A 25,418-nucleotide genomic window follows, 5' to 3' on the forward strand; every position below is an offset into this window, starting at 1 on the left:
TTATTTTCTTTCCAAGGTAATTGAATCATTCTGCAGGCACGTTATTATTCAGCCAGCTTACAGACATGGGTCTGAATATTTTGGCTATTCTTCTTCCTGCTTTGATTTTGTGGCCAAGTCGGACATCAGCAGCACTGACAGGTAAGGTTCCATAGAAACATAGAAATTAGGTGCAGGAGTAGGCCATTTGGCCCTTCAAGCCTGCACCGCCATTCAATATGATCATGGCTGATCATCCAACTCCGTATCCTGTACCTGCCTTCTCTCCATACCCTCTGATCCCCTTAGCCACAAGGGCCACATCTAACTCCCTCTTAAATATAGCCAATGAACTGGCCTCAACTACCCTCTGTGGCAGAGAGTTCCAGAGATTCATCACTCTCTGTGTGAAAAAAAGTTCTTCTCATCTCGGTTTTAAAGGATTTCCCCCTTATCCTTAAGCTGTGACCCCTTGTCCTGGACTTCCCCAACATCGGGAACAATCTTCCTGCATCTAGCCTGTCCAACCCCTTAAGAATTTTGTAAGTTTCTATAAGATCCCCTCTCAATCTCCTAAATTCTAGAGAGTATAAAGCAAGTCTATCCAGTCTTTCTTCATAATACAGTCCTGACTAGATAAACAAATAGGCGCGGTGGTTAAGTCCAGCTCCTTTCACCTAAGGAAGCTGGCAAAGGCGAAGCCCATTCTCGAGCAGCAGCATTTTGAAACGGTAATTCACGCCTTTATTACATCTAGGCTGGATTACTGTAACGCACTCTCCTCTGGAGTCGCACGAGCTTCATTGGTTCGTCTCCAGCTGGTTCAAAATGCTGCCGCTCGCCTCTTAACCGGAACTCGAAAGAGGGAGCACATTACGCCAATTTTGGCCTCCCTTCACTGGCTCCCAGTGCACTTTCGAGTTCATTTTAAAATTCTTTTATTTGTTTTTAAATCGTTGAATGGGCTCGCCCAGCCTTACCTCTCTGAGCTGCTCCACCCATACGCTCCTGCCCGGTGCCTCAGGTCAGCTGATCAGCTGCTCCTTGAGGTACCAACGTCTAAGCGGAAGCTCAGAGGGAATAGAGCCTTTTCTGTTGCTGCTCCGGCACTCTGGAACACCTTGCCGTTGCACATCAGACAGGCCCCCTCACTGTCCATCTTCAAATCCACCCTAAAAACTTATTATTATTCTCTGGCTTTCGACACTGGCTGAGACATTGCTCCTGTTTTTAGTGCTTTTAATGTCTTTTAATTTTTACTGTTTTATAGTCCTTTGTTTTACGGTTTTTAATGGTTTGTGATAACTTCTTGTCCATGAGTTCTCATGTACAGCACTTTGTGGCAACTGCAGTTGTTTAAAGTCCTTTATAAATAAAGTTATTATTATTATCCCAGGAATCAGTCTGGTGAACCTTCTCTGCACTCCCTCTATGGCAATAATGTCCTTCCTCAGATTTGGAGACCAAAACTGTACGCAATACTCCAGGTGTGGTCTCACCAAGACCCTGTACAACTGCAGTAGAACCTCCCTGCTCCTATACTCAAATCCTTTTGCTATGAAAGCTAACAAACCATTCGCTTTCTTCACTGCCTGCTGCACCTGCATGCCTACCTTCAATGACTGGTGTACCATGACACCCAGGTCTCGCTGCATCTCCCCTTTTCCTTGTCGGCCACCATTTAGATAATAGTCTGCTTTCTTGTTTTTGTCCCCAAAATGGATAACCTCACATTTATCCACATTATACTGCATCTGCCAAACATTTGCCCACTCACCCAGCCTATCCAAGTCACCTTGCAGTCTCCTAGCATCCTCCTCACAGCTAACACTGCGCCCCAGCTTAGTGTCATCCGCAAACTTGGAGATATTGCGTTCAATTCCCTCATCCAGATCATTAATATATATTGTAAATAGCTGGGGTCCTAGCACTGAGCCTTGCGGTGCCCCACTAGTCATTGCCTGCCATTGTGAAAAGGACCCGTTTACTCAATTTACCCAACACCACTTCCCGGCTAACCTGGATTTCACTCAATTCCTCCAACTCCTTTGACCCGCAGTCCCCTGCTATTTCCGGCAGATTATTTATGTCTTCCTTAGTGAAGACGGAACCAAAGTAGTTATTCAATTGGTCCGCCATATCCTTGTTCCCCATGATCAACTCGCCTGTTTCTGACTGCAAGGGACCTACATTTGTTTTAACTAATCTCTTTCTTTTCACATATCTATAAAACATTTTGCAGTCAGTTTTTATGTTCCCTGCCAGTTTTCTTTCATAATCTATTTTTCCTTTCCTAATTAAGCCCTTTGTCCTCCTCTGCTGGTCTCTGAATTTCTCCCAGTCCTCCGGTATGCTGCTTTTTCTGGCTAATTTGTACGCATCATCCTTCGCTTTGATACTATCCCTGATTTCCCTTGTTATCCATGGATGTACTACCTTCCCTGATTTATTCTTTTGCCAAAAATAGTAGTTTCATGATTCAAAAAAACATTGAGGTTAGGCTGGGATGCTGTATCTTTATTCTTTAGGGGGCACCATCTTGGGGCACGGCTGCTAGATAGCAGCTGTCCGTCTTTTTCACTCTTTTCTTTAATTTTTTAGTGAGTTTCAGTGTTTATTTTTAGGAGGTCTAGACTTTTTTTATGTGGGGGGAGGGGAGGGGAGGGGGAAACTACTTTCTAGGTCCCTACCTGGTCGGAGAGGCAGCTTTTCTCCGGGCTGCACCGTTGACCCGTCCTCGCAGCCTACCAGCGGGCCTGGAGCGGCGTTTTCCCGAGGGGACCGCCCAGCACCTCGGCTTCGGCGGCGGCACAGCGCTGGAGCGCTGTCGCGGAGCGGAGCGGGCGATGCCTTGCCTGGGTCGCCGCGCTGGAGCTCCAGTGAGCTGAAGACCGCCGATAAAAATATCGCGGAGCTGCGGGTCTGCGGAGCGGGCAGCTGCGGGTCTGCGGAATGGGCAGCTGTGGGTGGCGACGCCGACTTCAACATCTGGAGCCTGGGATCTCTCGATGAGATCGCCAGTGGTGGAGCTCCAACCATCGCAGACTTGTCGGCTTCGGAAGCCGCGGTCTCCGGTAAGGAAGCGGCCATTCCAGGTATCCCTAGCCGCTGAGAGGACTCTCCCGACGCCGGAGCACCATCTTCCGGCGAGAACGGCCTGAAACATCGGGCCTCCGTAGAGGCAACTGTAGAGGCCTCAATTGGCCTGATTATGGGTGAACTGGGGTTGGGAACTGGACATTGTGCCTTCCCCCATAATGGTAACCATTGTGGAGGGGTGTTTCTATGTTAAAGATCCTTATTGTTCCGTTTCCAAGATGGCTGCCGGAAGGGAGAGTGAATGCTGGTGCGATTAGCTGCCACTGCTCTCTCTTTGAATTGTGTCTTTGAATTGTGTCTTTGAATTGTGTCTTTGAATTGTGTCTTTGAATTGTGTCTTTGAATTGTGTCTTTGAATTGTGTATTGTTGATGTCTACTATTTTTTTTTTTTTGTCGTTATTTTTTGTTTTGTTTCATTCCGCTTTCATGTTTTGTATTCTGTTTACTAAATTTTGTAAGGTGTCCTTGAGAGTCTTGAAAGGCGCCCATAAATAAAATTTATTATTATTATTATTTAATCTTAAGATTCTGATTTTCTCAATGTCTAAAAGTACGTTTTTTTGTTTTAGTTGACCCACCTACGGACCTACAGATTATTGATCCTGGCCACTTGGGACCACTTCACATTCATTGGAAAGCTCCACTCAGTTTGACCAGTGAGAAATCATGTATGGTCCGATACATGTTGACCTACTGTGACGTGGATTCAACTAATTGTAAGGTAAATAAAACTTACTGACCATCAAATACGACTCTTTCATAACTAACCTTATCGAGTATTATTACCATGTCGATCCAAGTAGAACTGCTGCTTCAAACTCAGTAACCTGGGTTCAATTCTCACCTTGGGTGCTATCTGTGCGGAGCTTGCATGTTCTGCCTGAGATTGCTTCGGTTTCTCCTGGGTTCTCAAGTTTCTTCCACCATTCCAAAAACATATGAATTAGTCGGTTAGAGAAATAAGGAACAGCAAATGCTGGTTTATAGAACAAACACAACATGCTGGAATAACCTAGAGGGCCAGGCAGCATCTTTAGAGGACATAAGCAATGTTTCTGGTCAGGATACTTCTTCAGAATGATTGAGTTTGGGGAGAAAGCTAGAGAGGTGATAGGGGAGGCAGGACAAAGCCTGGCAAGCAATAGGTGGAAACAGGTGAGAGGTGTGTTCATTGGTAAGATGGGTGGACCAAGGCTAGAGATGTAAAGGAGGTGAAAGGGTTTAAGATAAGGAGAAAAAAAAGAGTGAAATGTGAAAGGGCGGGGGATTGGGAGTATTATCTAAAATTGAAGAATTCAATGTTCAAACATTTGTGTTGTTAGCTACCCAAGCGAAATATGAGGTGTGATTTCCCCAACAAGGAGGCCCACCACTGGTTACGGGAGTAAGATCGTCCCGTCAACGGAAGGTTAGAGGCCCCCGACCGCTGGAGGACAAAGAAGGGAAGAGATTGAACTTTTTTTCACCTTCCATCATAGTGAGGAATGTGGAGGAGTCACTGTGATATTTGTCCCCACCCACCCCTGCCCCCGATCAGTCTGGAGAAGGTTTCGGCCCGAAACGTTGCCTATTTCCTTCGCTCCATAGATGCTGCTGCACCCGCTGAGTTTTTCCAGCTTTTTTGTGTAACCTTCGATTCTCCAGCATCTGCAGTTCCCTCTTAAACAATGTATTTGGTGTGTTGTTGCTCTTTATTAGTATGACTATATGGCGAATCAAATTCCTCATCTGTTGCAAAACATACTTGGCTAATAAAGTGAGTATGAGCAGCTGGTGGTAGTGGTTTAGGCAGATATGATAGTGGCATTTAGAAGACTTTTGGCTAGGCATAAGGACACGCAGAGAATGGAGGGATATAGATTATATACAGGAAGATAAGAGTTGGTCTTGGTATCATGTTTGGCACAGTCATTGTGATTTACTCTTATCTCTAATCTCGTCAGGAGGAATTAGAAGAAACAAATATGCTAGGTGATTGAAGATAGCTATAAGAATAACAAATTCACAATGACCAGTGATTTTAATGTGCAGGAATGATCTGCAGATGCTGGTTTAAACCGAAGATAGACACAAAAAGCTGGAGTAACTCAGCGAGTCAGACAGCATCTCTGGAGAAAAGGAATAGATGACGTTTCAGTTCGAGTATTGGTGTTGAATGAAGTAGCACTTTTATAACTTTGCTTTTCATAACATCTTTGGCTCCTTAGTTCTGCTTGCGGTTTTCCAAGCAAACGCCTAATGGGCCTGTTGCCGGTGACTGTCAAGTTGCCAGCAGTTGCCTGAAAAACCAGCAACTGGAACAGCGACTGTCAGAGTGGAACACACACACACACACACACACACACACACACACACACACACACACACACACACACACACACACACACACACACACACACACACACACACACACACTCCTTCACCAGCCCGTTATGCAGGCGGGGGACAGGGCAAGCGGGGGGGAGCGCTGTCTGAGTGAAGTTCACACATTGCAAAGCCAATGTGGTACACACGTGATGAACAGGAAGGTTAGCGATGTAATTAAGAAGCTAAAAAACAGTACGTTCTTTAAAAGGAGGGAGAAGGAATAAAGACAACTTCTAAGAAGCCAGAGACGCGGCTATGAAGCTCGGCAGACATTAACATTACCGATTGGTTGTCCTTGTTTCTGAAAACTACTGCATACTTTTTTTTCCCAATGAGCCAATGAAATTTACCAGTCAGCACCAGCTACAACCTACACGAACCTAAGAGAATCTTTGACCTCCTGGCAACCCACTAGGACCTCCTGGCGACCCACCTACGGCATGAGAATTCTCGTTACCCTCCATGGCGGCTTCATTCTAGTCGCCACTAATTTTTCAACATGTTAAAAAAATTGCGGCGACCATAATGAGCCTACGACTAGTTCCCAGAATGCGGGAACTGCTCACAACCATGAAGGCGCCACCCCGCGAACATGTGGCGATTGCAATCTCCTATAGTCGCCTAAGTGGGACGGCCCCATTACTCGCAGCTCTTCAAGTCCATTTTAGCCTATTATGACATATTAGAAAACGCATAAAAACATACTGGGAACCAGATTTGTGAAATTAATTAATCTCAAAGAATAGCTGACATGTGAAATGAAAAGTCCAGAGTGTTTATTTGTCATATGCATGGGATATGAACTAGAACAATTAAATTCTTACATATTCGCAGGCACATTAGATGCAACAACAACAATAAATAAGTTGTGTTCAAGAAGGAACTGCAGATGCTGGAGAATCAAAGGTAGACAAAAATTGCTCGAGAAAATCAGTGGGTGTGGCAGCATCTATGGAGCGAAGGAAATGGGCAACATTTCGGGCCAAAATCCTTGTTCGGGGGGGGGGGGGGGGGGGATTAGAAGAAAGGAAGAGGAGGAGCCAGAGGGCTGAGGGAGGGCTGAGATGGGGAGGATGCAGCAAGGGTTACTGGAGAAGTCAATGTTCAGGCCACCGGGATGCAGACTGCCCAAGCGGAATATAAGGTGCTGCTCCAGTTTCCGGTGGTGCTCATTCTGGCATTGGAGGAGGCCCAGGACAGAGAGGTCGGATTCAGAATGGTGAGTTGAACTGCTGAGCCACAGGGAGATCAGGTTGGTTAATGCGGACCGAGTGGAGGTGTTCCCGAAACGATCGACATCTAGAGCAGCGGGTGTAATAGATGAGGTTGGAGGAGATGCAGGTAAACCTGTCGCACCTGGTATGATTGCTTAGGTCCTTGAATGGAGTCGAGGGGGGAGGTAAAGCGACACGTGTAGCATCTCTTGCGGTTGCAAGGAAAGTGCCCGGGGAGGGAGTGGTACGGGTGGGAAGGGAGGAATTGACCAGGGAGTTACGAAGGGATCCGGTAGGCGGCGCGACTCACGTCAGCAGCGGCCTCTGCAGCCCGTCCGCGTTTTTATTATTTTTGTCTATGTTTTTATGTAGTTTTTGTTATTTTTTGTTGGGGGGTGTGTGTGTGTGGGGGGGGTGGGAGGGAGGGGGTAACTTTTAAATCTCTCCCTGCACGGTTGGGGCTGCAATATGGAGCGGCCTCCAACAGGAGAAGACCGGGGACTCTGGTGCCGACTCACCTCACCGTCGCGGAGCTGGCCGAGTCCGGAGCGGGTGGAGCGGTGGTGGAGCGCTGCTGCTGCTGCTGCTGCGGCCCGACCTCCGGAGATTCGGAGGCTGCAACTGCGGGTCTGGCGGACGGCGGTACTGGGAGCCCGCAGGTCCCTGGAGGGAGACCGCTTTTCAGGGCTCCTGCAACGGCGACTTCTCCCGCCCGAGTTGCAGGGTCGAAGAGCTCCTGGAGCAGGGCCTGACATCACCGCCCCGCGCAGCTTGGAATGGCCGCGGGACTCTGTGAGCGCACGCCGGGGTCTCTAACACCAAGACCCGGTGTGCGACCTCGCACCACCCAGCGTGGCTTTAATGGCCGTTGGACAATCGCCATCGCCAGCCGGGGGCTTTGACTTTGACTCTGACATGGGGGGGGGGGAGTGCAGGGGAGAGATAAGTTTTTTGGGCCTTCCATCACAGCGATGTGATGGATGTTTATGTAAATTATGTTGTGTCTTGGGTCTATTTGTTTGTAATGTATGTCTGCAGAAACGGCATTTCGTTTGGACCTCAAGGGGTCCAAATGACAATTAAATTGAATTAAATAGAATTAAATTGTCTTTGTGGAAAGCAGACAGGTTGAGATGGGAAGATGTGGTGAGTGGTGGGGTCATGTTGGAGGTGGCAAAAATGACGGAGGACTATCTGTTGTATGTGACGGCTAGTGGGGTGAAAGGTGAGGACTAGGGAGACTCTGCCCTTGTTCTGAGTTGGGGGATGGGGAGAGAGCAGTGTTCCGGAGTATTGAAGAGACCCTGGTTAGAGACTCATCTAGGGTAGGGGAGGGGAACCCCCGTTCCCTGAGGAATGAGGACATTTCCGATGCCCTGGTGTGGAACACCTCATGCTGGGACCAGATGCGGCGTAGACGGAGGAATTGGGAGTAGGGGATGGAGTCCTTACAGGAAGCAGGGTGGGAAGAAATGTAGTCTAGATAGCCATGGGAGTCGGTGGGTTTATATTGGATAAATAAGTTAATATTTATTAACCGTTATAAATAAGTTAATATAATAAATAATTTATCTGTTATTTATAGTAAACTATACCATGATTATGCAAAACCAAAGTACATGGAGCAGCCATTGTCATACAAACTCCGTAGTGATTCGGTGCTAAGGTACGGTTATAGTTAGAGTTGTGTAGGATAGATGAAGAACGTGATGGTTGTTGAGAAGAAACTGTCCTTGAGCCTGGAAGCCCAGTTCTCAGCCATCAACACTTTCATCCTAATATTAGCAATGAGATGAAATTGGACTAGGATGGTGTGCGTCTTTGATAATGGCCATCGTCTCGAGGTACCACTTCCTGTAGATCCCTTCAACGGTGGAGAGATCAATATCTGTGATGGATTGGATAATGGCCACTGTGTTCTGCAGCCTCCTCGTGAGCGTTTGAATTTTTCTGAACCAGGCAGTGATGGAACTGATCAGTATGCTCTGCTCCATACAAATGAAGAAACTCAATAGAGTATTCATTGACATGCTGTATCCCCTCTGAGAAAGTAAAACCTTTTCTGAGGTGTCTTTGTGATTGCATCAAGTTGCTGGGCCCAGTGCACATCATGAGAGACATGCAAGCCCAGAAACTTAAAGCTGTTGACTCTCTCCAACACAGTTGCCAATGAAGATGGTCCATCTGCTTTCCATTCCTGAAGTCAATCATCTCTTGATCTTGCTAACATTGAGAGGAAGATAGTTGTTCAGCCACCACTCACCTAGATCTCCCTCTTGTTTTCTCATTCACCATTACATGTTCACACCAGTATAATCAAAGGATTGTATTTTGAGATTACAGGTGACGCAAATTGTTTGGATAGTTAGTGGAAGTTAAAGGAACGTGGCAGTATCATACATCATTTATGATATTTTGCACTAAAACAAGCAATTATTTCATTTCTCTCATTATTCTTAAATTCCTATTTTTAAATCATCTTCCCCCAGAATAATTTCACATACATGGTAAATGGTAACTTTTCAGACAGTGTGCAGCAGGATTGAACAAGGGTTTCGGCCCGAAACGTTACCCATTTACTTCGCTCCATAGATGCTGCTGCACCAGCTGAATTTCGCCAGCATTTTTGTGTACCTAGGATTGAACAAGTGTTGGTGTCAAGGTGACAATATATTATTGTGTCATACAACTTAGAAAAAGATCCTTCAGCCCACCATATCTATACTGACATACGTTAGAAAAACACAGCAAGTCGGGCAGTATCTGTGGAAAGAGAAACAGTAAGTCTAGGTTAGAAAGAAGGTAGAGGAATGGATGGAATAAAGGAAATGTTGCTGATGGTATAGGAAGATGTAAAGAAGAACTTAATTATACATTATAACGATAGAACACAAGCCTGCAGCAGTGGTAGAAACATAGAAAATGAATTATTACAAAAAGAAATGGGATGGATGTTGGATGAAAATAAACTACAGGGATAAAGTAGAAGAAAAAGACTGGATTACTGCATGGAGACTTGACATGAATCAGCTCAACTGGTTGGTGGGTACCTCAGCTGGAATGACTCAAAGATGAAGCCTTATTGGGGGTTGTGAAATTCAGCTGGTCACTCCATTTTTGTGCAAGGTCAAATATATTTTTCACCTTTAACCTATCTATATCTTTTTCAGCGTATAATCACCAGGCAACTGAAACACACTGATGGGTTTAACCTCAACAAGGGAGTAATTGTGAAGGTCCGGACACTTGTAAAAGAACATTGTGATGGATCTGAGCTGAAAAGTGACTGGATGGAGATGACGTACTGGCCACTCATAGAAGGTAAACTTCTCTTATCATGGAAAATCCTGATTCAAAAAGAAGTCTGAAGAAGGGTTTTGGCCCGAAATGTTGCCTATTTCCTTTGCTCCATAGATGCTGCTGCACCCGCTGAGTTTCTCCAGCTTTTTTGTGTACCTTCAGTACTTAACTAACTGGTTTGCAAATTGATGATGGTAATTAATTTGCTGGTCATACATTGTAACATATACATGAATAATACAAAATCATAAATTTTCAATCCTTTTCCCCCCCACTTTTAATGAGCACAACATCTACACAAGTACCTTAACTACATAACTGGGTGGCAGTAAAGTGGCTGTTAATTGTACTAATCCAGGCGTGAATTCATTGGCAAGGTGTGATTACTGCTAACCAGGCTTCGCTGCCTGGGTTTCAGTGCTCACACACAATGGGTAGTTATGTAGGTGCTGGACAGTACTCACACTTATTCACTCGCCTTCTCATTACACGCTCACTCAATCACTTGCTTGTTCACTCACCTGCTCAGTCAGTCACTCACTCACTCTTGCGTTTGCTGCTCCTGCTTCTGGCTACATTCAGGTTTCCAGCTCTGGTGTTGCTGGCTGCACGTGGAGTCAAAAGGGCCTTGGGTGTCATTTGCGCATCAGGCAGGTGGCGCGCAAAGATTTTGTGAATCCCCAAATCCTGGGACGCCACGCGTGACCGGGCGTCAATGCCTAGGCCACCACATCCCGCCACGTGCCATGAGCACGCAAGGCACGGCATGCGTACATCACGTGCGCATCACAATGCACGTGACACGTAAATGTTGCGTCGTGCGTCATGACGCGTAAATGATGTTGCGTAAATGACACCCAAATAACATCCAAGTGGGACAGGCCCTTAAAGAGTGTGTCCCACTTGGGCGTCATTTGCAAATCACGCAAGTGGTGCGCGAGGATTTTGAGAATCCCAAAGTCCTGGGGTGCCGTGCGCTACCGCCGTCACTGCCTATGCCACCACGTTTCGCCATGCGCGCGTAATGCATGCGCGTCGTGATGCGTAATGGTCGCGTAAATGAGGCAAAAATATCGCCCACGTGGGACAGGCCCTTAACTCGTGGTCTTTAGCTCCTGCCGCAAGGCCAATCTCAATCCTAATCCCAGCTCCATCTGAATGCATGGCCTACCGTGATCCACTATCAAACTATCCCTCCTGCACCTCACTGCTCTGGTAATAAAGGCTCACAGAGACCCTGGAGATCATGGAACATATTGAATCACGGAGACCAACAGCACAAAAGGAAGCCCCTTGGCGCATTTTAACGCAGACCAACAAGCAGTGATAGAATCATACAACTCAAAAACAGTTATTTTGGCCCAGCTCATCCATGCTGACCAAGCTACCTCATCTATGCTAGTCCCATCTGCCCATGTGTAACCCATATCCCTCTAGTTGAGTATACAAGCAAGGAGGTCCTACTGCATTGTACAGGGCCCTTGTGAGACCACACCTGGAGTATTGTGTGCAGTTTTTGGTCTCCTAATTTGAGGAAGGACATTCTTGTTATTGAGGGAGTGCACCAGGTTAATTTCCAGGATGGCGGGCCTGCATATGATGAAATAATGGATTGACTGGGCTTGTATTCACTGGAATTTAGAAGGATGAGAGGGCATCTTATAGAAACTTATAAAATCCTTAAGGGATTGGACAGGCTAGTTACAGGAAAAATGTTCCCGATATTGGGGAAGTTCAGAACCGGGTGTCACAGTTTAAGAATAAGGGGTAGGTCATTTTGGACTGAGATAAGAAAAAACATTTTCACCCAGAAAGTTGTGAATCTGTGGAAGGCGGATTCCACAGAAGGCAGTGGAGGCCAATTCACCGGATGTTTTCAAGAGAGAGTTAGATTTAGCGGTTAGGGCTAGCAGAATCAAGGGATATCGGGAAAAAGCAGGAACCGGGTACTGATTTTGGATGATCAGCCAAGATCATATTGAGTGGTGGTGCTAGCTTGAAGGGCAAGGGCATACTCCTGCACTTATTTTCTTTGTTTCTCTACCTTATGAATCCATTTAGCTGTCCATATATATGTTTTAAATGTTGTTATTATACCTGCCACATATACCTCCTCTGGCAGTTCATTCCATACAGCCACCAGACCTTGTGAAAATGAAATGCCCCTTGGGTTCCTATTAATTCCTTCCCCTCTCATTTTAAACCAATGCCCTTTAGTTCTTGATTCCCCTAATCCGGGGAAAAGATTGTGTGTATTCACCCTATCCATTCCACGCAATTTTATATTTTAGCTATAAGATCATCCCTCAGCCATCTGCATGCCAAGGAATAAAGTTCTATCCTGCCCAACTTCCTATACCTCAAGCCCTCAAGTCCTAGTAACGTCCTCCTAAATCTTTTCTGCACCCTTTCCATCTCCATGGCATCCTTCCTGTGGCAGGGAGACTAAAACTGAATACAATACTCCAAGTGCAGCTTTACCAACCTCTTGTCCAACAGTAGCAATGTCCCTACTTCTATACTCTGTTCCCTGAGTCATGAAGCATGCCAAAAGCCTTCTTTACCACCCTACTTACTTGTGATGCCACTTACAGGGAAGTATATACTTGTACTGCTAATTCCACAAAGAAACCCAACATTTCTATTGATTTACTGAATTTCAAACCTATGACCACCAAATTGCAGAAGGGATATTTGGGAAGGGATATGAGAACCTTGAGCCAATGTATCTGGGAGCAGACATAAACCCTACGTAAAGATGAATAATCACACCACCCTACAAAGTGAGCACCCGCCTGCTCGTTCAGGTAGCTCTTGCCCTATCTATGGAAGAGTCTAGTTACCATGCAATTACTCACCCACAAAATCAAAGTAAAAGCAATACTCTCCTTGATTCCAGGAGACTTCTGAAAAAGAGGAAGAACACAACTATTTAATTTGGAGACTCTTTCTCTCCTATTCAGAGACAAAGCAGTTTGGAAACATTTTAAATAGCCTAGAGTACGAAGCTTTCTCTCTCTCTCTCTCAACACCCCATAAATCTCCCCTGACAGTGTGTATCAAACCAGAAATTCGTCATGTAAAAGGAGAGGGGCTTCAGGCCATGCAAACGTCACTACCAGCAGGCACACCATATTAATCAAAGCACATATTTTACAAAAGCTACTGGAGGAACTCAGTGGGTCAGCTACCATCACTGGAAGAAAATAGAGAGATTACATTGTGGGTTGCAACCTTACTTCAAGACTAATTTATGTTTCTCAATATCTGCTAACTAGTCTCAATTAATTCATTTGATGATTGTTTTTTAGGACAATTGCTTAAATTGCCCATGTACTTTGATTACAAAATTAAAAATTAAGCACAATCTGCTTTACAAAAGTTTGGTCAGTTAATATAATTAGGTGAAATCAATTAGTTAATATAAACAAAAGGATGATATTAATTAGTTAATATAAACAAAAGGATGATATTAATTAGTTAATATAAACAAAAGTGTGATCAACAGGTAATTAAGGGAAATTTAGGGTATCTTGTTTGCTTAAGGATGCAAAATAACGAGAAGTAGTTGTATTCAAAATGTTGTGTTAAGACGTTGTGTTGCTCATCTAATGTTGTGGCCATGCCTACATTTGTACATGAGTCATCAGCACTTTTTGTTTTTCTTTCATATGAATTTTCTGGCCATTAATCCCTATTTTTCAATGAAATACTGACAGTGAGTAATCTTGTCTGGGATAAAGAATAATCTAATTGTATAAGAGAATCGCTTTTTAATCTCTAAACTTGATTAAACTAGCAAAGCTTTCATTAAAAAAAAATGGCAATGAATGGAATTCCTAAAATAACATAATCTAACTTGGCACAGGTTCAGTGGTAGAAATGTCAGCAAAACGGCTAGGATATTTCTGCACAGACATGTCAGCAATATCATTGAAACAACATTATTTTGATTCTACATCATATATTAAATATCTGTGGAACAGTGACTGGAATTTGAGGATTAATTTTGGATGTTGACCAGAATTGACATGTGACAAGGTGACAATAAACACCAGACACTGAGATGTTTTAACAGCCAAATAAATCGTGCTGGCTGGCATAAGTGACTGTCAAAACTAAAAAAAAATGAAACGTAAAATGAAAACCTCTAAATAATATACTTTGCTTTTGCCATCACTCTGATATGTTAATCTTCGTCTCATCTGTTCACAAGACCTTTTTCCAGAACTATGGTTGTTCTTTTAAGTACTTTTTGGCAAACTGTAACCTGTCCATCCTATTTTTCCGGCTAACCAGCAGTTTGCATCTTGCAGTGTAGCCTCTGTATTGCTGTTCATTAAGTCTTCTGCGTATAGTGGCCATTGACTCCTGAAGAGTGTTTCTGATCTGTTGGACACGTGTTTGGGTTTTCTTTATTATGGAGAGATTTCTTCTATCATCAGCTGTGGTGGTCTTCCTTGGCCTGCCAGTCCCTTTGCGATTAGTAAGCTCACCAGTGCTCTCTTAATGATGTTCCAAACAGTTGATTTTGATAATGGGCCTGTCCCACTTGCCGATTTCTTAGGCAACTGCCAGCGACTGGCATAGTCGTAGCAGATCGCCGAAAAACCGGCGACAACTTACGTCATCCTGGCATAAACCTAAGGCAGCACCTACATCAGGAGAAGCTCATTGGTGTCAAATCCACTGTCGCTGAAATGTTTTCAACATGTTGAAAATTTAGTGGCACCCAGAAAGACGTTACGACTTTTTGCACGAATTAGGAGACTACTCCCGGCGACCACCGGCAAATATGTGGTGACAAACTAGTTGTCTGTAGTTGCCTAAAAATATTGCTTGTAGGACAGGCCCATAAGCCTGGCTGATGTCTCTAACAGTTTTATTCTTGTTTCTCAGTCTCATAATGGTTTCTTTGACTTTAATTGGCACAACGTTGGTTCTCATGTTAATAGTAGCAATATAAGTTTCCAAAGGTGATGGAAAGACTGGAGGAAAAACTAGGCACTGAGAGCTCTCTTATACCTGCATTAAGGTGGCAATTAAACACACATGAACAATTACAAGCACCAATGAAGCCATGTGTCGCAAACATTATGGTGTCCTGAAATGGCGGACTATGTATAAACGCAGCTGTAATTTCCACACCAAATATATAAAAATGGCCTTTATTAAATTCTGACTGTGCACTTTAACCACATGTGTTTTTTTCTATTACAAATCTTAAAATGTGGAGTACAGAGGCAAATAAATAAATGATGGGCCTTTGTCACAAACATTATGGAGGGCACTCTAACTGTCAGAAAACTTTGGTAGTTCATTGCTGGAATCCATGAGGAATCTAAATGTTGAAACACAGTCGTCATTAAGCACGTCTCGGGTAGTTGGAGACATCCATGTTGTTTGCAAGTGTATGTGCAGAGTTCTGAATTTCCTGACAATTATGGAGACCAGTGCTGGTTGTTCCCAGCAGAACTGTTGCAATTTAGACACAACAAGCTGGGGTAACTCAGCGGGACAGGCAGCATCTCTGTAGAGAAGGAATGGGTGATGTTTCGGGTCGAGACCCTTCTTCAGACCTTCAGGTTCAGATCCGAAACGTCACCCATTCCTTCTCTCTAGAGATGCTGCCTGTCCCGCTGAGTTACTCCAGCTTTTTGTGTCTATCTTCGGTTTAAACCAGCATCTGCAGTTCCTTCTTACACACTGTTGCTATTTAGTTTAGTTTAGAGGTACGGCATGGAAACAGACCCTTCAGCCCACTGGCTCTGCACCGACCAGTAATCTCTGCACATACCAGGGACAATTTATACACATACCAAGCCAATTAACCTAATCTACTAACTCAAACGTCTTTGGAGTGTAGGAGGAAACCATAGGTAGAAACATAGAAAATAGGTGCAGGAGGAGGCTATTTGGCCCTTCGAGCCAGCACAGACATTCATTGTGATCATGGCTGATCGTCCCCAATCAATAATCCGTGCCTACCTTCTCCCCATATCCCTTCACTCCACTAGCCCCTAGAGCTCTATCTAACTTTCTCTTAAACCCATCCAGTGATTTGGCCCCCACTGCCCTCTATGGCAGGAAATGCCACAAATTCACAACTCCCTGGGTGAAAAAGTTTTTTCTCACCTCAGTCTTAAATGGCCTCCCCTTTATTCTAAGATTGTGGCCCCTGGTGCTGGACTCCCCCAACATTGGGAACATTTTTCCTGCATTTAGCTTGTCCAGTCCTTTTATAATTTGATACGTTTCTATAAGATACCCCCTCATCCTTCTAAACTCCAGTGAATACAAGCCTAGTCTTTTCAAGCGTTCCTCATATGACAGTCCCGCCATCCCAGGGAAAAATCTCGTGAACCTACGCTGCACTACCTCAATCACAAGGATGTCCATCCTCCAATTAGGAGACCAAAACTGTACCCAATACTCCAGATGTGGTCTTACCAGAGCCCTATACAACTGGAGAAAACCCACACGGTCACAGGAAGAATGCACAAACTCCATATAGACAGCACCCGTAACCAGATGGAACCCGGGTGTCTAGCCCTGCAAGCAGTGTAAGGCAGCAACTCTACTGCTGCAGCAATGTGCTGCCCTAGAAAAAAATCTTAAAACAATCTTTACCAATTTATCACTAATCTGCTTACCACCTCCTTGTGAAAAGAATGTTTTTATCCCATTTTTGATGTCAACTCATTACACTCCAATTATAATTAATAATTTATTTTCTCTTTGAAAGGGCTTGCAGACTCCAAAATCAAGAACTTGCAATGCATTGTTTACAACCTGGAATACATGGATTGCTTGTGGAAGAATGGAGCGAATGCTCCAAACGACACCGATTACAGACTCTATTATTGGTATGTATGACAATGTTGATAGCATAACATAATAGCACATTTACATAATGTCGCACAAGTTGTCAAAGGCAACAATGCATAATTATTCCCATTATTAAATTACAATGTGAATTACTATCCTTGCTGTTGACACATTAAGCAATCAATTGCCACGCATCGAAGGTAGACAAAAGTGCTGGAGAAACTCAGCGGGTGCAGCAGCATCTATGGAGCAAAGGAAATAGGCAACGTTTTGGGCCGAAACCTTTCTCAGATCTGTTGCTCCAACTATCTATTAAAGAGTTGGGAATTATAGGAACGTGTAAATCAGCTAAAGACTTCAGATAATGAGCTGGTGTTTTTAACAACCCACTATTACAGTACACAGAAGTCCACGATCAAAGTTTACAGTAGTTATTATACATCATTTAGTCTAATACCCTACTCATAATGTTTCATTTATTTAAATGTTATCCTTTAAAATGCAGAGATGCTGCTTTGAAGAAGTGTGCCTATCTTTAAAAGGGGTATTACAATATGGCACCACACAAAATATGACGGGGATAGGAGCTTTCTTCCTGCCTTACTTTTCTTTGTCAGGTATCATCCACGATAGTACACTATCATATATATTTTATACCGAAGTCCACATTTGTCGTGCACAGTATTTTTTGTTTTAGTGGATGTTCTATTTGCCATTTAAAAAACGTTGCAGGGATACTACACTATTAATTTTCTGGTAAAATTGCTGATCAAAAATACGTCACCAAATGAAAATGTGGAAGCAGTCCACTATTCTATTAATCAGAATGTAAGTTACCACTTGAAACTTAAGTTGCCACGTGAAAAGTTTGATTTTTAGAAAATAAGGATGTTAATGAGTAGGATGCTGTTAAATATTATGTCTTGTATTTGATTGACCTGAACTGTCTTAAAAGTAATGAGCTTAAAAGAATGCATTTCGTTGTCTCTGTACTGTACACTGACAATGACAATTAAAATTGAATCTGAATCTGAATCTGAGCTTTTATATATTAACAGGCATGAAGAGCTGGAGCAAGTAATGAAATGCAATAATTACATAAAAAATCAGGGTCATAAAGTTGGCTGCCATTTTTCCAATGACAGTCTCATTGAGTTTTCTGATTTCAACATATGCATAAATGGCACCTCAAGACTGGGACCAGTGATGCCGACTTATTATACATTTCAACTTCAGGATCACGGTAGGATTCAGTGATGCATGGTGAATGCCTTTCATATTTCCTTGTAATAAAGAAAGAGACAGTTCTACCCATTGACTCTCACAGAATTGGCTCACAGAACTATTCCATCTAGCTGTTCATTTTCTCTATAGCCCCTACCTTCCCATCGGTTCCTTCCTGATTCCACCACTCACCTACACTCGAGGGGAAATTTACAGTGGCTAATTAACTTACTAACCTGCGTGTCTTTGGGCTGTGGAAAGGAACCACAGCACCCAGATGCAGTGGCGGAAATCCCGGGGGGGGGCAGGGAGGACACATTCCCCCCGCGCGCCCCACCCCCCATTTTTTAAATCCGAAGACTGGGGGTGGGACTGCTGATTGAGGGCGCCGATTGGACGAGAGAGACGTCGGTCAGCAGGAAATGGGGCGGAACATAATTCAGCGCGATGATTGGAGGAGGGAGGTGTCGGTCAGAGGCGGAAGTAGGGGGTTGGACTGAGGATAGAGCGCGGCGATTGGAGGAGGGAGATGTGCCCAGGTCATAGGGTCACAACGGCAGCCCTGGACACACACCTGCACGTCATCCGCAGCCAGGACCATCCCCGTCTCCACCCGAGTGGCCCCCCACGCCCGGGGGTGGCCGGAGACGTCGGGAGTCAGACGGGAGCTGCGCCCCCAGGCCCACAGCCAGAGCAGAGAAGCAGCGTTAAACCCAGCTCAACTCTGCCTGTCCCGCCAGGTTAATCTACAGCCCTGCCTGGAATTACGGGAAATATGGCCCAGGCTTACAGCCAGCACGGAGAAGCAGCGCTAGCTCCATGGCTCCGGACTGGTATTCCATCAGTCCAGGCAGGGCTGTAGGTTAACCCGGCGATACAGGCAGAGTTGAGCTGCATTTAGCACTGGATTGAGCTGAAATTACCATTCACAGGGCCCACAGAAGCCTCCGAAGCCTCGCGTGTGTGTGTGTGTGAGTGAGTGTGCGCATGCGCGCTTGGCTGCAAATAAATTGTGTCCCCTCTGTCCCCCGGTCCCCTTCATATTTTGATAGCGATTTCCGTCACTGCACAGATGAAACATGAGTGGTAACATGGAGAATGTCCAAACTCCAGAAAGGAAAGGAGGTTAGGATTGCATCCTAACTGCTGGAATTGTGAGGCAGCAGCAACAACAGTATCTACACCACTGTATCACCCCAGTGGGTGTCAAAGCCAAAGATTTATCCCTTGTACTAATCAAGTGCAAGAGGGATTCATGTTGTACCCATGGCTCTCCTTTGTACACAAGCCATAATGATTTATCAAAATAAGATAGAATTTTTGTTTTTAAGTGAGAGATTATGTTTTTTGATTTTCATTCAGCACTTTGCAGCAGCTTCCTTAAATAAATATAAGCTCCATGTGCTTTGTTCTTCAGAGGGTTGTTGAAATATTATTTTTGGCCTTTGCATTCTTGTATGAGAAGAGGGACTGGGTGAGAATTTCTGCAGCTAATGAAAAATTAAATGTAATTTAACCATTAAACTATATTCTTTCATATTAAGAAGCAATAAATATTTAATTTGCAATAATTATTTTCTTGTCCTCATGAAATTCGATTGCATTTTCAGTTAAGCCAGCAGCTCCTTATGAAATTAAAATGACTGCATCAAAAAATGGTATTTATCTAGAGTGGAAGCCTCCAGCTGGTAAAATAAAACCTCACTGCTTGGAATATGAAGTTAATTTCTCAGGAAAAAACACTGACTGGGAGGTAGGTGAATTCTTAACTTGGGCAAGTAACTTCACTCTATCATTGCTATTTACTTTGCCTTAGGTTTACATTACAAGATAAGATTTTTTGATGGTTAAAAACGTCTCAACCCTAATGTACCCTAAAATGCAACCCCGGGATAGGTTGACGCAGTTATTTGTGTACTCGGCACGAACCTCCTCCTACCATCTCATCTCCTGATTATATATTTCTATTTCTTGCCTTCACAATAGATTTAATTCTGGACATTAGTTCTTGTGACTTATTTCTAAAAAATATGCCAATAGATTTGACATTCAGTATGATGTGAAGTATTCTGAGTCAATGTCACGCTGCTCCATTTTCTGCAAATCCCCCAGACAGTATAGACGGCAAAAAGCTACAATAATATCGAGCAAATATTTCAATTGCTCTTGGAGCAATTGCTACTCCAATGGTTCATTCTCCAGTTGCCGTTCAAAGCTGCGATAGACGTTTATCATCCAGTATATTTATTCATCCTTTTTGTTCCCTTGTAAGGGTGGCATTTTGGGGCCATTTTTATGTTTTAAACTGTGTTTGAGACCCTAGGTTTAATCTTTGGTTTTTGACCATTTAACTAAATTTTACCATTGTGCTCCTGGGTTTATAGTTGCTGAAATAAGCCTAGGATTCTATTTCTGGTTCCCTACATTGAGGATGTTAGACTGAATCGGGTTCAATTATAGTATCCCCCGAGGCTAAACCGTTTTGTCATTGAGGCAAAATCATGAAGAATGATTTAGGATGATCAGCCATGATCATATTGAGTGGTGGTGCTCGCTCGAAGGGCCAAATGGACTACTCCTGCACCCATTTTCTAATTGTTACTCCACTGTCCCATTCCTTTTGATTTATTCCCTTCGTGAATGTCTTTTTTTTTTTTTTTCTCTCTGCATATTACTTTTTTTTTTAAAGCCTACCCTATCCATAAAGACTGTTCCTCATTCCTAACATCCTTACTGTGATTGATACCTCCCAAATTTAAAAAAAGGCCTATGCTTCAGTTGTAAATCGTTTGTAAAATCAGAAAAATAACTTTTTGTTTATTCATTTCATTCATCAAAATAGTATGCAAGTTGAACTTTACCCCAAGTTCTAGGAATTTACATTATTTACTACAGCATACAGCTTTGGAAGTTTATTTTTCACTACTTTGTTTCCAGTCTAAAGTACTTCCAGAAGAAACTACATCTACATTCCTGAATATAACTGTGAAAACAAAGTTCTGCGTCCATTTAAGAGCAGCTGTCAACATGTATTGTGCTGATGATAGCGTTTGGAGTGAGTGGAGCTCTACACAGTGCTTGAGAGGTATATCTATAACTCACCATGAAAACAAGTCTGAGAATCTCTGACAAGCCTGTCACAAAGAAGAGATTAAAATGTATAAATGTCTTTATAGTTTTTTGACTATTTGCTTTAGATTCAAGTTTCATTACAAAACTCGTATTGCCACTTTCATTTCACTGCACATCTCGTATGTGTATGTGACAAATAAACTTGACTTGACTTGACTTAACATATGGTGGGTGCTCCCAGGTTTAATTTAATGGTACTTCTGCAATTCTGATATTGGACAAAATGACCCAAATATTGAAATTCTTTGGATAAAATCTGTGTCGATGCAAATGCTGCAGGGGAACTAAAATAAGTTCAAGTTCAAGTGAGTTTATTTTCATGTCTCCCTGATAGGATAATGAAATTCTTGCTTTGCTTCAGCACAACAGAACATAGTAGGCATTTACTACAAAACAGATCAGTGTGTCCATATGCCATTATATAAATATATACACACACACAATAATTGTGTGTATAATTATAGACTCTAAACAAATAATTGTGGACTCTTAACAATCAGACAGTTTTCCATAAGCCAGTCTGTTAAACATGCCAGTTCCAGCAATTGGGAAGACGTTGTGGGAATTTTTGTCCTATAATTCAATTTCTCCCATATTTCAATGACTTCAAATGATGTTGTTAACATATGCAGTGGAAAGACATGCAGACATCCTCATCGGTACAAGATGACTCTTTGTCATGGTTGGTTGAATGACCATTCTAATTACTAGGGCACAAATCTGGTCAGATGACGTTTGTGAAGAGGGAACAAAGTTATGTTTTAAGCCAAAATTACATTGATCTGAAACATTAACTGTTTCTCTCTCCTATGGAGGATTTGTGAGGATTTCTGGCACTGTGTTTCTTTAATTTTATGGGGGTTTTTTGGCTTCTGGATCATTCAATCCTACAGGCTGTGTTGGATTACTTGGCTACTAACAAGGAACATGATGATGGTGCAAGTCTAACGCTCCCTTTTGCATTAGTAAAGGAACTGCTAGAATACCCAGATTTAATTCATGTCCACTAACTTATTTACCAAGTCTGTTGGAAGATGAAAATCTCTTACCTTTGATATTTTTTAATTACATCTGAATTGATGAAAAATAAACAGAACTAAAGCAAAATATTTTTTTGTTGCTGATTAAAATTTGCTGAGGAAGGAATGTTGGACAAAGGAACCAAAACGGAGGCATTTGTAATTCCTTTGCATTGACCAGGTGGCTTTATGTTAAGGAGCGAAATGATGTTGCTCATATAACATTTATGGAAGTGTCTTATTACTAAAGACTGATTTTATAATTAACACAGACTAGTGATAAAATGAGATGACAAGTAAAATACTTGTTCTATGAAATTCTTAACCTGCAGACTATCCAGCAGAAGAAGAGCATACCATTATCAAACGTAACTTGTTCAGCGAGCTGATTTTACTCACAGCTTTGGCATCAATCTCATTGACATTACTTGTGGGTGTTCTTGCCTGCTGGGTCAGATGGAAACGGTAAGGATATTTAATACAAAGGCAATCATAGCCAATGTTTTTTAATTCCTGTTTTTAAGATATTGTCAGTGACATTAATACTTAAAAATATTGTGAAAATATGATTAATTACAATAATCATAAGTCATTAATTATTATGTTCACTCTTACATTTTCACTGCCCAGCTATTTTAAATTAGATAAAAATGTGATTTAGATTTTTTTTTTTTTCTGCCAATATATCACATGTAACCAAAGTGCAGCCTGTTGCTGCATGCAGAGCTGATGAACTAAACAATTCAAGCTGATAACCTATAGGTTTTGTATTTTATTCCGTAAAGATTATATCATCTACATCTGTGATTTAGCATAAAGCAACTTATGCACAACAGAGGTGTATATCATTTCATCTTAAAGTGAAGTGGGCATTATGCTATTGAATATTTACCTAATTTATTTTTGTTTTTTCAGATCATTTTCAAAGAAAAAGGTTAACATGTTACTCACTGAAGAAACCAAAAGCATCAATGAAAGAAACTGCCTTAACTGTTGAAATATTGCTTGCATTATCTAAAAGAATATTACTGATTGTTAATACTATCTACTAATTGCATTCTAAATGTATATCGTTTTTTTTTAAATCTTGCATATAAAAATAGGCTTGTATGTATTGAGCCATTGATGTTTTAATTGCTCCTGAAATGTTTATATTGTTAACAGTCACATGGCAAGGTCAGGGTAACCTGAGATAAGGCATCATTGCAGCAGTTATTTTCAAATTCAGTAATTTAGAAAAACTCATTCTGCAACTCACAAGACATTTCTCGTGAAAATTTCAATTAAGAAATATTTTCCGGGATGCCATAAAAAGTAGGAAAGGAAACAATGGAGGCTCTGACCCTAACTGGTCTTGTCTGGTGTGCTAGAAGATTGATATCATGCCTTGGAAAGGGATTACAGCACAAATAACAAACTATTGGAGGAACTCAGTGGGTCAGGCAACAGCAGTGGAGGGAAATGGACAGATGATTTTTCGAGTCCGAACGCTTCTTCAGATTGAAGGATGCCACTTTGAAGAAGATCTCTTTCTGCAGTTCCTCCAGCAGTTAGGTTTTTTACAGCATTTGCAGTCTCTTGTGTTTACTAATTGCAGCAATATCTGCTTGACTTTAGTTATGGGAATTAATGGGGAAATAGAATGAGCTGCAATATTGATTGTCATCTGGAAAAGCACCAGGGGCAATCAAGGGTTGGTTGTGTAAAATTGGTGTTAGACTATATATGTATTTTTATAAAGAGGGAACAAGGAGGATTGGTGAGTATGATATGCTTAATATCATCTCATGTTGGAAAGCCCTTTAGTAAGTCCATGGAATCCAAGGGAAGGTAGGAAGTTAAATCCTAAATTTGTTCTGACTGTCAATTGTTGTTTTGAAAAGTTGCAAGCTGTTGTTGCAGGACTCAGTTCTTGGTATCTTTCTTTTTGGGTTCTGCATTAATCATTTAGACTTAAATGTAAATGGCACATGTTAGATTAAATGAAAATTCCCCATGTGGTCTCCAGTGAGAACAAAATCTGGTGAAGTATCAATAAATTGGATATGTGCAGAAAAATGACATGGAAGAGTCAAAGGAAGTTTGAAGTAATGCACAGTGCACAATTATGACAAGAAGTACACATTAAATGGTTAAAAATACTGAAAAGAAACAAGGAATAGATGGACCCTAGAGTGCTCATCATTAGATCCCCAAAGCTAGCAAAACAAGTCAGAAAGGTGAGGGCTAGTTAAGGACAGCCTCAGTTTTGAAATTCTGTTGATAGGGTTCAAAACACAACAAGGCTTTGTTCTTTCGCATGAATGTGATGAGGTTTGTTTAGGATGCACCTAGTGGAATAAATAAGTGGGTAACTAATGCATGTATTTTGATTTTTCAAAATCAATATAAGTTGTACATAAGTTGATACAGTTAGAGCACATGGAATTTGGGGTACAAGTATGAATGAAGTATTGACTATTGGATATAAAGCAAAGGATGGGAATAAGTGCACCTTTCTCTGACAGGCATGCTGTGACCAGTGTGGCAACAGTAGAACAGATGCTTGGATCCCCAGTTATTTGCAATCTATATCAATGATTCCCTGAAAGTGGCAATACAGGTCAGTAGGGTGATGAAGAAGGCATGTGGGGTGCTGGCCTTCATGCTTTGAATCAAAGGATATAAATGTTGAGACCTTATATTGCAACTTCACACAAGTTAGAGTTATAGAGTTATGCAGCACAGAAATGGATCCTTTGGCGCACAACCTCCATGCCAACATTTTTGACCATCTCGTGTCCATGGAGTATTAGATGTGAGGGCTGGTCCCTCAATGCAATATTCCACCTCTCCACCAATTCTAATATTGGGGGGGGGTGGCAAGTGGGCGGGGGGGGGGAGAGGCTTTCTGGAGCGCTAGTATGGGTTTGTGGGCTAAAAGGACTGGTATGGACATTGTCTGCCAAATGGATTCTTGGGCTGGCAGCTCAGTCACTCACAACCAGTGGGCTGGCAGTTGACTCGTGCTATTCCTTGAAATTCCATTTCAAGCAGAGTGCAGGCCACCAAATTCAAATGAAGCTTCCTACCATTTCAAGCAGGGTGCAAGGCCACCAAATTCAAAAGCAGTTTCCTACCATTTCAAGCAGGGTGCAAGGCCACCAAATTCAAAAGCAGTTTCCTACCATTTCAAGCAGGGTGCAAGGCCACCAAATTTAAAAGCAGTTTCCCACCATTTCAAGCAGGGTGCAAGGCCATCAAGGTGACCTTTCC

At 42.6% G+C, this 25,418-nt stretch overlaps 1 protein-coding gene across 1 annotated transcript; it reads left to right on the forward strand.

The window, feature by feature from the left end:
- LOC129702255 (interleukin-13 receptor subunit alpha-2-like) lies at positions 1 to 24,984 on the forward strand. Its single transcript, XM_055643934.1, has 9 exons — positions 1 to 141; positions 3,649 to 3,800; positions 9,831 to 9,981; positions 16,706 to 16,826; positions 17,847 to 18,031; positions 19,623 to 19,765; positions 20,950 to 21,097; positions 22,496 to 22,628; positions 23,079 to 24,984. The coding sequence occupies exons 1-9, from the start codon at positions 66 to 68 to the stop codon at positions 23,158 to 23,160; spliced, it is 1,191 nt and encodes a 396-aa protein (XP_055499909.1). The 5' UTR covers positions 1 to 65; the 3' UTR covers positions 23,161 to 24,984.
- The last annotated feature ends 434 nt before the right edge of the window (positions 24,985 to 25,418 follow it).

This window comes from Leucoraja erinacea, chromosome 12 (genome assembly GCF_028641065.1).
Source record: "Leucoraja erinacea ecotype New England chromosome 12, Leri_hhj_1, whole genome shotgun sequence".
Lineage (NCBI taxonomy): Eukaryota > Metazoa > Chordata > Chondrichthyes > Rajiformes > Rajidae > Leucoraja > Leucoraja erinaceus.

Coding starts and splice junctions, on each gene's coding strand:
- LOC129702255 (XM_055643934.1), top strand. CDS start 66: ATGGGTCTGAATATTTTGGCTATTCTTCTTCCTGCTTTGATTTTGTGG. Junction 16,827..17,846: donor GATTACAGACTCTATTATTG/GTATGTATGACA, acceptor ATATATTAACAG/GCATGAAGAGCTGGAGCAAG. Junction 19,766..20,949: donor GAAAAAACACTGACTGGGAG/GTAGGTGAATTC, acceptor CTTTGTTTCCAG/TCTAAAGTACTTCCAGAAGA.